The sequence below is a fragment of the Ornithorhynchus anatinus genome, chromosome 9, assembly GCF_004115215.2.
Source record: "Ornithorhynchus anatinus isolate Pmale09 chromosome 9, mOrnAna1.pri.v4, whole genome shotgun sequence".
Lineage (NCBI taxonomy): Eukaryota > Metazoa > Chordata > Mammalia > Monotremata > Ornithorhynchidae > Ornithorhynchus > Ornithorhynchus anatinus.
The window spans coordinates 49,306,252-49,320,598 of NC_041736.1; the positions used below are offsets into that span (position 1 = coordinate 49,306,252).

A 14,347-nucleotide genomic window follows, 5' to 3' on the forward strand; every position below is an offset into this window, starting at 1 on the left:
CTCGCGAGGGAGGGGGGGGGGAAGAGAGAGAGAGAGAGAGAGAGAGAGAGAGAGAGAGAGAGCGAGAGAGAGAGAGAGAGAGAGAGAGAGAGAGAGAGCTGCGTCCCCGGCGCTGATTGGCTGGGGCGCGCGGCGTGACGTCAGGGGCCCCGCCCCTTCCCCCTCCCTCCCCCCCGCGGCTCCTCCCCTTCCCCTCCCCCTTCCCCTCCCCCCCGCCTCGGGGCGGCGGTGCGGTCGGGAGCAGCTCAAACCGGTTTCCGAAGAGCCGCTTCCTCGTCCCGGAGGGAGCGTCGTAGGCGCCTCCCGGTCGGCAGCGGGGCCCCGGGGGCCGTTAGGGGCGTCCAGGTGAGGAGAGCGGCTGCCCGCGCTGCCACGCAGCGCTGAGCGCAGGGCTGCTCGGTTCCCCCCCCACCCCCACGCGCCGAGCTGCGGTTGAGAGGTGGGGGGGGGGGCCGAGCACTGTGCTAAGCGCTGAGCGGTTGGGGGGGGGGAGGGGCCCAGCGCCCTTCGAAACGCGGGCTGCGGGGGGGGGGGGGTCTTCGCTCCGCGCCCAGCACTGCGCTAAGCGCTCATCGTGATGCTCCTCCTTAAGCGTTGGCTATGGGCTGAGCGCTGAGCGAAGCGTTGATCGTGAAGATGTTGGATGAGCGCGGCCCGTGTGTCCTGCACTGGTCTAAGCGCTCATCGTGATGGACCTCGTTAAGCGTTGGCTATGGGCTGAGCGCTGAGCGAAGCCTTGGTCGTGAAGGTGTTGGATGAGCGCTTCCCGTGTGTCCAGCCCAGGTCTAAACGCTGAGCTTGAGGGTCTTGTTTAAACGCTGACTGTGTGCCGAGCCCTGGTCTAAGCGCTCATCGTGATGATCTCTGTTAAGCGCTTACTATGTGCCCTGCACTGTTTTAAGCGTTGACCATAGAGACATATTTGTTAAGCGCTTCCCGTGGGTCCAGCGCCGGTCTAAACGCTGAGCTTGAGGGTCTTGTTTAAATGCTGACTGTGTGCCCTGCACTGTTCTAAGCGCTCATCGTGATGATCTCTGTTAAGCGCTTACTATGTGCCCTGCACTGTTTTAAGCGTTGATCATAAAGACACATTTGTTAAGCGCCTCCCGTGTGTCCAGCCCCGGTCTAAACGCTGAGCTTGAGGGTCTTGTTTAAGCGCTATGTGCCGAGCACTGTTCTAAGCGCTCATCGTGCTGATCTCTGTTAAGCGCTTACTATGTGTCCTGCACTGTTTTAAGCGTTGATCATAAAGACACATTTGTTAAGCGCTTCCCGTGTGTCCAGCGCTGGTCTAAGCGCTCATCATGATGGTCTTTCTTAAGCGTTTACTATGTGCCAAGCACTGTTTGAAGCGTTGATCACGAAGACATTTGTTAAGCGCTTCCCGTGTGTCCAGCACTGGTCTAAGCCCTGATCGTGAGGGTCTTGGTTAAGCGCTGACTGTGTGCAGAACACTGTTCTAAGCGCTCATCGTGATGGTCTTTGTTCAGTGCTTACTGTGTGCCAAGCACTGTTTGAAGCGTTGATCACGAAGACATTTGTTAAGCGCTTCCCGTGTGTCCAGCACTGACTGGTCTAAACGCTCATCGTGAGGGTCTTGGTTAAGTGCTTACTATGTGTCCTGCACTGTTCTAAGCGCTGATCTTGAGGGTCTTATTTAAACGCTACGTGCCGAGCACCGTTCAAAGCGCTCATCGTGATGGTCTCTGTTAAGCACTCACTATGTGCCCTGCACTGTTTTAAGCGTTGATCATAAAGACACATTTATTAAGCGCCTCCCGTGTGTCCAGCACTGATCTAAGCGCTGATCATGATGGTCTTTGTTAAGCGTTTACTATGTGCCAAGCACCGTTTGAAGCGTCGATCACAAAGACATTTGTTAAGCGCTTCCCGTGTGTCCAGCACTGGTCTAAGCGCTGATCGTGAGGGTCTTGGTTAAGTGCTATGTGCCGAGCACTGCTCTAAGCGCTCATCGTGATGGTCTTTAAGTGCTCACTATGCGCCGAGCACTGTTGGAAGCGTTGATCATGAAGAGACATTTGTTAAGCGCTGACTATGCACTGAGCACCGTTTGAAGCATTGATCACGAAGACATTTGATAAGCGCTTCCCGTGTGTCCGGCACCGTTCTAAGCGCTGATCGTGATGGTCTTTGTTCATTCGATGGTATCTGTTGAGCGCTTACTATGTGCAGAGGACTGTACTAAGCGCTTGGAATGGACAGTTCGGTAACAGATAGAGACAATCTCTGCCCAATGATGGGCTTACAGTTAAGCACTTACTGTGTGTCCAGCCCTGTTGTAAGCGCTCATCATGATGGTCTTTGTTAAGCGCCTACCATGTGTCCAGCTCTGTTCGAAGTTTTCATCATGAAGACATTTGTAAAGCGCTTCCCGTGTGTCCAGCGCTGTTCTAAGCGCTGATCACGATGGTCTTTCTTAAGCGCTTACTAGGTGCCCTGCATTGTTTCTAAGCGCTGATCGTGATGGTCTTTGTTAAGCGCTTACTATGAGCCCAGCACTGTTGGAAGCGTTGATCACGATGGCATTTGTTAAGCGCTTCCCATGTGCCGAGCGGTGTTTTAAGCGTCGATCGTGGCGGTGGTTAAGCGCTTACTATGTGCTGAGCACTGATCTGAGCGTTGATCATGATGGTATTTCAATGCTTCCTGTGGGCCTAGCACTCTCTTTTAAGCACTGATCATAATGGTATTTGTTAAGCGCTTCCCATGTGCCGAGCACTGTTATAAGCGCTGATCATGATGGTGTTTAAGTGCTTCTCATGGGCTGAAAACTGTTCTGAACGCAGGGGAAGATACAAGGTAATGAGGTTCTCCCACGTGGGGACTCAGTCTTCATCCCCATTTTACAGATGAGGTCACTGAGGCACAGAGAAGTGAAACGACTTGCCCGAGGTCACACAGCCTTCAAGTGGGGGGAGAGACTGGATCAGTAGATAATTGCCGTTCTGTACTTTCCAAGCGCTTAGTACAGTGCTCTGCACACAGTAAATGCTCAGTAATAATGTCTTCTAAGCGCATGCTACGTGGCAACCACTGTCTAAGGACTGGGGTAAATAGGAGGCGAGCAGGGTAATAATAAATAATAAGGATGGTGATATTTGTTAAGCGCCTACTATGTGCCGAGCACCGTTCCAAGCACTGGGGTGGATGCAGGGTAATCAGGCTGTCCCACATGGGCCTCCGTGTCTTAACCCCCATTTCACAGCTGAGGTCACTGAGGCACGGAGAAGTGAAGTGACTTGCCCAAAGTCACACAGCTGACAAGTGGCGGGGGTGGGATTAGAACCCATGACCTCTGACTCCCAAGCCCGGACTCTTTCCTCTAAGTCCGGCTGCTTCTCCTAGACTTCTCCATCACCGTGGATGGCACGACCATCCTTCCCGTCCCGCAGGCCCGCAATCTCGGTGTCATCCTTGACTCGTCCCTCTCGTTCACCCCACACATCCTATCCGTTACCGAGACCTGCCGGTTTCACCTCTACAATATCGCCAAGATCCGCCCTTTCCTCTCCACCCAAACGGCTACCTTACTATTACGGGCTCTCGTTATATCCCGGCTAGACTACTGTGTCAGCCTTCTCTCTGACCTCCCTTCCTCCTCTCTCGCCCCGCTCCGGTCTATTCTTCACTTCGCTGCCCGGCTCATCTTCCTGCAGAAACGATCTGGGCATGTCACTCCCCTTCTTAAACAACTCCAGTGGTTGCCTATCGACCTCCGCTCCAAACAAAAACTCCTCACTCTAGGCTTCAAGGCTCTCCATCACCTTGCCCCTTCCTACCTCTCCTCCCTTCTCTCTTTCTACCGCCCACCCCGCACGCTCCGCTCCTCCGCCGCCCACCTCCTCGCCGTCCCTCGGTCTCGCCTATCCCGCCGTCGACCCCTGGGTCACGTCCTCCCGCGGTCCCGGAACGCCCTCCCTCCTCACCTCCGCCAAACTGATTCTCTTTCCCTCTTCAAAACCTTACTTAAAAATCACCTCCTCCAAGAGGCGTTCCCAGACTGAGCTCCTCTTCCCCCTCTACTCCCTCTGCCATCCCCCCTTTACCTCTCCGCAGCTAAAGCCTCATTTTCCCCTTTTCCCTCTGCTCCTCCACCTCTCCCTTCCCATCCCCACAGCACTGTACCCGTCCGCTCAACTGTATATATTTTCGTTACCCTATTTATTCTGTTAATGAATTGTACATCGCCTCGATTCTATTTAGTTGCCATTGTTTTTACGAGATGTTCTTCCCCTTGACGCTGTTTAGTGCCATTGTTCTCGTCTGTCCGTCTCCCCCGATTAGACTGTAAGCCCGTCAAACGGCAGGGACTGTCTCTATCTGTTGCCGACTTGTTCATCCCAAGCGCTTAGTACAGTGCTCTGCACATAGTAAGCGCTCAATAAATACTATTGAATGAATTCTCCTGGACACAGCCCCTGCCCCACATAGGGATCACGGTCTAAATCGATCGGACGTAGTCATGAGGAATATGGGTTTCCTCTTGGGATCTGAGGGGTTGCATCAGGAGACCTGCTCTGGCACTTACCTGCTGAGTGACTTCTGTGCCTCAGTTTCCCCATCTGTAAAGTGGAGAGTCAATACGGTGACACCTTCTCCCTTAGAGCGTTAGCTCCCTGAGGGTCGGGCTGTGTCTCATCTGATTATCCTCTACTCACCCCAGCGCTTGGGGCACAGTAAGCACTTAGCAAATAATTTTGTTATTGTTATCACTTCAGATCTCGTCGGGAAACAGAGGGTGATGAGGCATTTTAATCTCTTCTTTGCTTTTGCATCGTGTTGGTGAATAGAAAGATCATAAGTGTCAGAAAACCAGAGGAAGCAACAATGCCTTAGTAAAAGGCGTTCTACTAAAAGGCGTAAAAGGGCACATGAGGGGAAGCAGCGTGGCTCAGTGGAAAGAGCTTGGGCTTCGGAGTCAGAGGTCATGGGTTCGACTCCCGGCTCTGCCACTTGTCAGCTGTGTGACTGTGGGTGAATCACTTAACTTCTCTGTGCCTCAGTTACCTCATCTGTAAAATGGGGATTAACGGTGAGCCTCACGTGGGACAACCTGATTACCCTGTATCTACCCCAGCGCTTGGAACAGTGCTTGGCTTATAGTAAGCGCTTAACAAATACCAACATTATTATTATTATTATTAAAAGTTGCACATCAATCAAGGTGTGGCGTTTTTGAGTGCTTACTTTGTGCAGAGCACTCTACTAAGCACTGGGGAGACTACCGTATAATGGAGTTGGTAGACATGTTCCCAGGATGTTTCGGAGATGTGGGCGGGGGGAGATTCAAAACACACGCTATATAATAATAATAATGTTGGTATTTGTTAAGCGCTTACTATGTGCAGAGCACTGTTGCATAGCAGTGATTTGTCTTTAAGTAGTACCCTGCATTTTTTTAAATTATTTGTGAGTAATTAAGGTACCCAATTCAATACAGTCTTGAATTTAACGTTAGCTGTGTTTGCTCCTCCGTGCAGACCCTTCTCCTTAGCGACGCTTTAAAAGGTTGAAATTAAAGGACTCATTCTGGGTGTTGTCAAGAGTGACTAATTACTATCAAAAGATTGACTCTAATCAAATGATGCATTCCATTATCTCTTTTAAACTTAAGCACCCGATATGGGATTTTGCAGAAGCGGCAGTGTACTTGGATTTGGAAAAGACACGCCAGAGGAATACTAAGCTTTTTTTAGGCTGGAATTTTTAATGAAATAACTAATATTTATCCCCATTGTCTTCAGTCAGTAGATATATAAGAAACCAGTGAATCAGGCTGTTGGGTTGTTTAGGTAAGACTACTGCTGAAGGGTAAAAGACGTGTTACAATTAAAAGTACATTTATGGACTTTGAGCGTTTCTTTACTTGCTCTCAAGTGGTTTATATTTGGTTTTGTTTTTTGTTCCCGGGGTTAGGAAGCACAAGCACTTGCAAAGGCTAGGAAACTCTTCCTGAAGGAAGAAACGGTGTCCAGAAATGATTAAACTGATCTGCGTAAAATCCTTGATCTAGTGAAAATTTGTTTGGAGTGTGGTCTGGCCAGCTGACGTGAGTGCAATGTGGATGCTTTGGGATCTTGAGGATTAATGTAGTTAAACATCAGTTAAGTACTTGCAAGATCCCTGACCATTTTTCCTAGAGTAGAAATGGAGTCAAAGAGAACACAGTCACTCCCTGTTCGTCGTGTATGTTTACGGTCTTACACAACCCAGAACTCTAAATTTAGTATATTCAAAATTAAAAATTATTATGTGTGTAAAGAGAGGAAAAAATAGGTACCAGCCTTATTGGTTACTTAAGGGATTACTAATACTATTTCCGGGTTTGTACGTCGTAGATAATATAAATCAGTCATGTTTATTGAGCACTTCCTATGTACAGAGCATTGTACTAAGTGCTTGCGAGAGTACAGCCTAGCAGTTGACATTTTCCCTTCCCACAAAGAGTTTACAGCCTAGAGGGAAATCGATGATTTCCACAGTGTCTTTTTCCCTTAAAGGGATGCGGTTAGCAGACCTCAAAAACAAACAAAAAGGATTAAAAGGAAATGTAGCATTTCAAGCCTCCTGTCGTAGGACTTTGACTCACATCCACTATCAGTGGTATTTATTGAGCACCTATCATGTAACCTAAGCACTTGGAACCGATGATAAACCTGGCCCTTGCCCTCAGAAGTTTTCCGTTTTATATGCTGCAATGATCATTAAAATGCAGTAGTCGCAGCTGCTACTGCCATAGTTTGCTACTCTGCTTTTAAAAATACTGTCCTTTGGGGAGGATGTAAATTAAGTGCTTACCGTTCGGTGCCTTTTAGTTGGAAGGTTTAGTGACAGAATTTAGGAATGTTTGTGGTTGTGTTACCAAACCGTTACTCTTAAAGTTGATATAATGGGTGTAAAACTCTGTCTCAATTTAGCTGCTTCGGTCATCTAATACTGTTTTTAAAGTTTAGCATCTGTTCTTTAATGTTAAATTCTGTTTTGGTAGTGTTCTCGGGTGAATTGGTGAATGTCGCTTGTTTTTTTGTCAAGTGTTGTTTCTGTTTTCAGCATTATGATAAAATGTGACATCAGGTCAGGAAGTTCAGTTGAAGGTGAAAGATATGGCTTGAACCGGTGGATTTGGTGCTAGAAAGTTATGAAGCTGTTTTTGTTGATGGCGAGGCTAGTCCCACTTGTACAAAATTTGCTGGGTTAAGTCAGTGTTTTGTGTCTAAATTACTCCTTTTTCCCTGTAGTAGTACATAAAATTCAAACCAAATTGAGTGGATCCTAGGTTTTAGTCCTGGATCTGCAACTTCTGGCTGGGCTTTCTTGGGCCAGTCTCTGTGCCTCAGGTTTTTCATCTTTTAGATGGGAATAAGATACTCATTCTCTCTCCCCCTTAGACTGAGAGAGCCTGACGGGGACTATGTCTGATGTGATTGTCTTGTATCTACCCCAGAATTTAAATACCACGTAGTTAATGTGGAATTACAGCACTTTCATTTATGTGAGTTAATTGTACATCTAGTAAGGAATCTGTAATCCTGAATTACTCCTAAAAATTTCCCTCTTTCTGTAGCATATACAAGCTTCAATATGGGCGACTGGGGCATGTTCCAAAGCAACTATTTAGTGGCTGGAACAAGAGTTTTGAACTATCTTTGGATCCCAAGACTGTCTCGTCAGTTCCTTTAACAATGGCAGAGAACTACGTTCCGTATAAACATTCAAGACGTAATGTTTGGTCGTAGGTGCGAAAAACACATTAATGGTTCATTTTAACTTATTTTTCTTGAAATTCAGAAAAACCTCACTGTTAAAGTGAACCTTTCCCCTCTCCCTAATAACAAATAGCTATCGGGCTAATTGGCAGGCTTATATCAGATAGGTAGTTTTTGTTTTTGAAAATGGAATGATCTTAAATTGCCAAATGGGATTTTTTTTTCATCACGGACTCCTGTTTCAACCACCTGCATGTTAGAAGGTCAGGAAGATCTCCTCAGAAGAGGCAGGATTGGGTTTTATTTTCCTGTTGATTCTTGGTGTATGTATTTCGGTTTGTTTACAGTTGATGTGTTTCATGGTCTCCAGCTGCTCAGAAAAGATAGAGGGTAACTTAGCTTCTTATCTGAAGAGAAACTGTGGCCTGAAGAATTTTCTCCCATTTAAAAAAAAACCCACCTTTTCATCGGCCTCCTAAATTTGTTTCATTTGGGAACTCTTTAGTGGCCACTCCATCTGGAAATATACCTCATATAATGAGACTACCTTCAGCACAGTGCCGTATCCGGTCTTCATAACCAGCTAGGTGGTTCTTCACCTGGCTAATCAGTATCAGGATCCTGGGACATTCAGCCCTTCTAAACACTATTTTTTTCCAGTGAGTCCGTAAACCTGGCTGATTCGCACACTGCTTGCCTTCCTGGAATATAATGCTTTCTTTTTTTTATCTTCATAGTTGAACTTCCTAAAACTCTGCCAAGATGACACCTTCTCAAGTAACCTTTGAATTAAGAGGAGCTGCATTACCAGGTAGAGAAAACAAAACTCTTCTTTCTTTCAAATGGTGGTGTGAAAGCAAAGTGCAGCTGTTATTGATTTGACCCAAGTTCCCATACTGAATGTAACAGGACTTAGATTCTTCTCAACAGCTTGCCCGAGGTGAAGTATAAGTATCTTGTAGGCAGATACATATTTTTCTAGGTAATTTCCTTTTCCCAAGTATCCATTCTGGCTTTCTCCGGGAGGCTTCAGTTAGCTCCTAAACCTATTAAAAAAATGGCATTAGAAAGTCCTTCTCCAGTATCTTCTAAGGGCAGAATGGAAGAAACCAGGAGCCTGGGTGACTGCAAGAAGTAAGGTTGCTGGAAGAGAGTGCCTAAAATTTCTCAACCATTTGCTCTTTGGTTGTAGTTGAACAGCATAGGAAGAAGAAAAAGGAACTTCTTGAAAGGAACCAGCGTACAAGGACCTCACTGTCACCCTTAAGTGGTCTGGATTAACCAGAGAATTGGGTTTAATGGGCCGGAGCCATCACGATTCTACTGGGAAGCAGCATGTGTGGTGGATAGAGCACGGGTCTTGGAGTCAAAGTTATGGCTTCTAATTCTGGCTCCACCACTTGTCTGTGTCACCTTGGGCAAGTCATTTCACTTCTCTGTGCCTCATTTACCTCATCTGTAAAATGGGGATTGAAACTGTGAGCCCCATGTGGGACAGGGACTATATCCAGTGCTTAGTATAGTGCTTGGCACATAGTAAGCGCTTACAAATGCTATCATTATTATTATTATTACTATGTTTTTAAACTGTAAAATTGACTAGAGGATTAATAATGGAATGGGGAGAATATGAGCGCTTACTGTGTGCAGAGCACTCTACTGAGTGCTTGGGGGAGAGTACCGTACAACAGAGTTGGTAGACATGTTACCTGCCCATAATGAGCCTGCAGTTTAGAGATATACTCTTACTCTGGTCATCATTGTTTTATATTAGTTCTAAAAACTCTGAAAGTCTTCAGTTCCATTAATGATGCTCTGGCAACATAAGAAATCAAGAAAATCACTGGAAAAGAAATTCTTTATTCTACTAAAATGAAACTTGTTAAAAGACCTCCAAATATACTGTCAGTGACAAGATATGTGCAATAGTCAGTTTAAAGAAAATTGCAGTTTGAGGTCCATTAAACATATCAAACATGTCGAGATCTCTAATTCCCAAATCTGTTACCGATTTTGTATAAACTTTGACTTTCTCTTAAAGGTATTTCTTTGACAAATGTGAGTGTGCATATATGTGTGTATGTATATATATGTGTGTGTCTGCATATACATATATATGCATATATATAATCCTAGCAATCATATAAACAGGTGAATGTCAAGTTTTCTGAACATCATGGATTAAAGCATAATGTAAAGTTTTACGTTGTTCCTTAACTAAAATGTCTTTGTTTCCACTGTTACGTGTCTTCTTAGACACTTAGAAGTGATTGCATAGACTTTCTTCGGTTCATTTTGTCATCATCTTATGAAAGCAGTTCAAATATTTCAACTTAAATACTAATGACTGTACTTCTGTTTAAGAGCTTTGGTTCTAAATGCAGGATTCCCAATAAAGGATTTAAGCAAAACTATTAGAGTCATTACTCCTTAAAACTTTTAAGCACTCTTGCACAAGTGCTGGGGAAATAACTTTAGTTGCCACTAGTCCTTAGGGAGATAACTGAAAAGTAAACTTAAAAGTTTCTTGTTGGAAACTGCTTTTACACTATTTTTCTTCTAAGCCTTGTAACCAATTTGTTTTTCCTCTAATAAAGCACTCCACTTATTACAGTATGCTTCCAAACTGTGTGCTCTGGGGAGTTAATCCTAGGATTATGATCCTAATAATATTCCTCCTCCATCAAGTTTCTATTGGTGACTGGGGTACAATAAGCTAATCTAAAACTTGATACTAGGACAGGTGATTTAAATTCAGTGACTATTACCATTTTTTGCTACCATATTTATTGGAGTCTGAACTGCTCACCATTTTTTCTTGGAGTCCAATTTAAATTACTAAAAACACTTGGTCTGCACTTCAGTGTGTCTGCCCTTCTTCCTGCCCGCTGTCCTGACGTTTAAGGCCTCTTAGACTCTGCCCCACTGCCTCCCCAGTTTGCCTTTCCTTTTCCCAGCTACTGTTCTGTCTGTGTGATCGGCACATAGTAAGCGCTTAACAAATATCATTATTATTATTATTATTATTATGTGTATTTGCAGTCAGTGGTATTTGAGTACTGTACCAATTGCCTGGAAGAGAACAAAAAAAAAATGGGTAGTCACCTTCCCTGACCACAAGGAGCTTAGTCTAGAGGAAAGGCAGATATTTACAGACATTTAAATAAATTACAGATATGTACGTAAGTACAGTGAGGATGAAGATGGGGGTGAATATCAAGTGATTAAAGGATACAGATCTAAATGCATAGGCAATGTAGAAGAGAGAGGGAGAAAGGTAATTGAGAGGGCTTCGTTGGGGGAGATGTGATTTTTTTGTTTTGTTTAAAAAAAAGGTTTTGAAGATGGGGAGAGGTTTTGAAGGTCGTTCGGATATGAACGGGGAGGGAGTTCCAAGGCAGAGGGAGGTCGTGGGCAGGGAGTCAATGGCGAGACAGATGAGGCTGAGATACAGTGAGTAGGTTGGTGTTAGAGCAGCGAAGTATGTGGGCTTGGTTGAAGCAGGAGATCAGTGAGGTAAGGAAGGAGAGGGGAGAGCTGATTGAGTCCTTTAAAGCCAATGCTAAGGAGTTTCTGACGCAGAAGTGGATGGTTAACCACTGGAGGCTCTTGAGGAGTGGGGAGATGTGGACTGAATGGTTTTTAGAAAAATAGCTTGGGCAGCAGGATGTAGTAGGGACTGGAATGAGGGGAGACGGGAGACAGGGATGTCAGCGTGGAGGCTGATGCATAATGAAGGTGGGATAAGATAAGTACATGCTGGCATTCCACAGGTTTCAACTGCTCCACAATGCAACCACCCTAGGGATAGATACAGTCCATATTGCTTAGTGCCTTACCCCACGCCCTGATATTACAGCCAAGCGCTTCAATCAGTTGGTGCTATTTATTGAGCACTTTCTATGTACATGCCAGGGAATCACTTCATTCTCGTTTCAGACAGGTTCTTCAATTTTGGCTTCATAGTTTAGTTAGTTCCAAGTTGGTTATGATATCCTCTGGCATGAAATCCATAAACAGGATTCCCCCTTTGTCCCCCCAAACATACGCTTTACGTTGCTGGCAGAGAACTGAATTCTAAATTTTTTTTTGCTGTTTATGCTTTTTGTCTTTTCATTTATAACTGGAATTGTCATCTTCAGCTTTGAAGTGTGCAATATGTGGGATTTCAGATTTTTTTGAGGTTCATCTGTTTACAAATTATGGAGTGTTTCACTTAGAAAATAAATGATTACACCTGAATTCAAGACCTTCGGTTTTGACGGCAGTGGTCTGGTCCATTTTGCAGGTACCTGTTGTTGCCCGAAAGATTTAGGAGACGAAAGTGCAGATGAAATTGGATTGGCTTATTTCAGGATATAAAAAACAAAGCTCAGTGCTTATTTCTTTTGTTTTGACTTATTTATGACTTTAGTAGGAGCACCATTGAGTTAAACTATTTGCAACTGAGCACACTTTTTAGTGTCCGTAATCTCTAGAATTTGAGCCTCTGTAGATTAATCATGATGGCTATTTCTCTAGGAGAAGTTTTTGCAATATGTGGAGACTGTGACTCTTTGGGAAATTGGAATCCTCAAAATGCTGTGGCCCTTCATCCAGATGAGGAGGCAAATGATTGGTAAGTATAAAAATATTGTTTTAAATAGCAGATTAATCTTTAGGCGTATTCAGAAAATTAGGGAGATAAATGTATCCTACAGTTCCTAGAGTATGCCTATTATGCGTAAAGGACCAAAAACTGAGCTTAAAGAGTTGAGAACTTTAGATTGAAACTAAAGACTGATCAAAACATTCTCTGCTTTTGAATGCTCTTTACCTAACAAATCTCAGGGTCCACCCATTTCTCTGTTTTCCTACCCAACCTTCATTCACGTAAACTCAGTTCTGCCATAATATGTGCCTTTTCATTACACATTTGGGCTAGGATGTTAGGGAATCAGGAAACGTTTGGCTGACAATGAGAGTCTGTTTGGATACAGTGTGTCATGGTGTCAGAAGAAACGGCTTGTGCATGCCTGTGGCATTGGAATGAGTGAGTTCTAAAATGTGAGGGTTTTTTTTTTTTTTGTTTCCCCCCTTCCCCCCTCACCCCATGTCAGTTTCCTCAAGAATGCCACCCATATGTTATTGAAGAACTGGCTGTACCTTTAAAAAAACTAATGTCCATTGGCTCGTTCCTCTTCCGTGTTCAATAGCAAATGCAAATGATGGGTTGAGAAGGCTTAAACAATTAGGTTGAACTGAACCTGTGGAAGAGAGAGTTTTAAAAGTAAAAAATCTGAGGAACAAGTTTCAGTAGAGTAAGGAAGGAAGGAGCAAGTGCCAAGAGATACATTGCTGCTTCATTCTGGAATCACTTCTTTTAGACAGAATGCCATCCCATTTACATTTTTCTTATACTCCAGTACCTGTATTCCTTTTGGGAATTCCCAAGGTAGTTTATGCTTTCTAACTTTGAGGAAACCCTCAGTCATAACACATCTGCTCTTTAAATGCTTCTGCCCTATCCTTTCTCTAATCCTCATACTTCGTAAGAAAATCAGCAGTATTTATGGAACACCTACAATGTTCAAGAGCACTGTAGAACATCCTTGGACTTTGGTTTTAAGGAGTTCATAATATAAGGGGGAAGAAAACCAGAATAAATAAGTATCCAAAAGAGAATGGGTATTAATTCCACTTGGGTTTTCTTGAAATGGGGTTTCCTGTTGTAAACAGTGGCTGAGCCCTCTGAAGGACTATGGGACTGAACCTGTAGTTTACACAGCACAACTCCTGGTCTTGAATCCCTACCTGATGTATTTTGGAGGAAAAGGGGCAACCGGCAATAGGAAGTTGTGAAGTATAAACAAAAAACCCATTTATGGTCAGAGTAACTGCAGCATGATGCTGTGCGACGGGTCAGTTGGTAGCTAACTGTGGGTAAGATCCACTGTGGTTGTCAACGCTCACGTCCACTAGTTTCACATTTCCTGCTGAGCCTGTCCACCCTTCAAGATACCCTAAGTTGTTATTTAGCAACCTTCACCACTGATGGCATAGTTCCTTTGGCTATTCACGCACCCTGCCCATCCTTTGTCACCGATGTTGGTGACATGTCAGTTGGACTTTGAGGTTGTGTATGTCTGCTATAACAAGTAGGTATGTGGCTCCTAAGGTGATGTCATTATCAGGTCAGGGAGGAGTAATCAGCAATGTCTTCTGGAGGAGGTTGTTTTATAGAAGGATTTAGCAGGAAGGTATGTGGATTCGCATAATCCTGAGAAGGCGGGGAGACTGACAGTGGGAAGAACACCAAACAGTAGGTTAGAAACAAGAGAATAATTAAGAACAAGGGATGGTACCTCTGTGTGGATGGTTCCCAAATCTACCTTTCCAGCCCTGATCGCTCTCCCTCTCTGCAGTCTCGCATTTCCTCCTGCCTTCAAGAATCACCTCAAGCTTAACATCTCTAAAACAGAATTCATCTTCCCACCCAAACTCTATCTTTCCCCTGACTTTCCCATTACCGTAGATGTCACCACCATCTTTCCTGTCTCACAAGCCTGTAACCTTGGTGTTATCCATGACTTCTCTCTCTCATTCAACCCACATATTCAGTCAATTGCTAAATCCTGTTG

At 44.6% G+C, this 14,347-nt stretch overlaps 1 protein-coding gene across 6 annotated transcripts in view; it reads left to right on the top strand.

The window, feature by feature from the left end:
* The first annotated feature begins 207 nt into the window (after positions 1–207).
* Positions 208–14,347, top strand: part of GPCPD1 (glycerophosphocholine phosphodiesterase 1) — a 53,465-nt gene continuing 39,325 nt past the window's right edge. For 3 of the 6 annotated variants that reach the window (XR_005660350.1, XM_039913081.1, XM_039913080.1), the window contains exons 1-3: positions 208–345; positions 8,465–8,538; positions 12,249–12,345. Coding sequence is in view for 3 of the 6 variants with exons in the window: in XM_039913081.1 (XP_039769015.1) it covers positions 8,490–8,538; positions 12,249–12,345 (146 nt within the window). In the remaining 3 variants the exon portion in view is untranslated. Of the gene's footprint in view, positions 346–5,792; positions 5,814–6,050; positions 6,071–8,464; positions 8,539–12,248; positions 12,346–14,347 lie in introns of those variants that run through there. The other 3 variants (XM_029072465.2, XR_005660352.1, XR_005660351.1) reach the window with 3 other exon arrangements.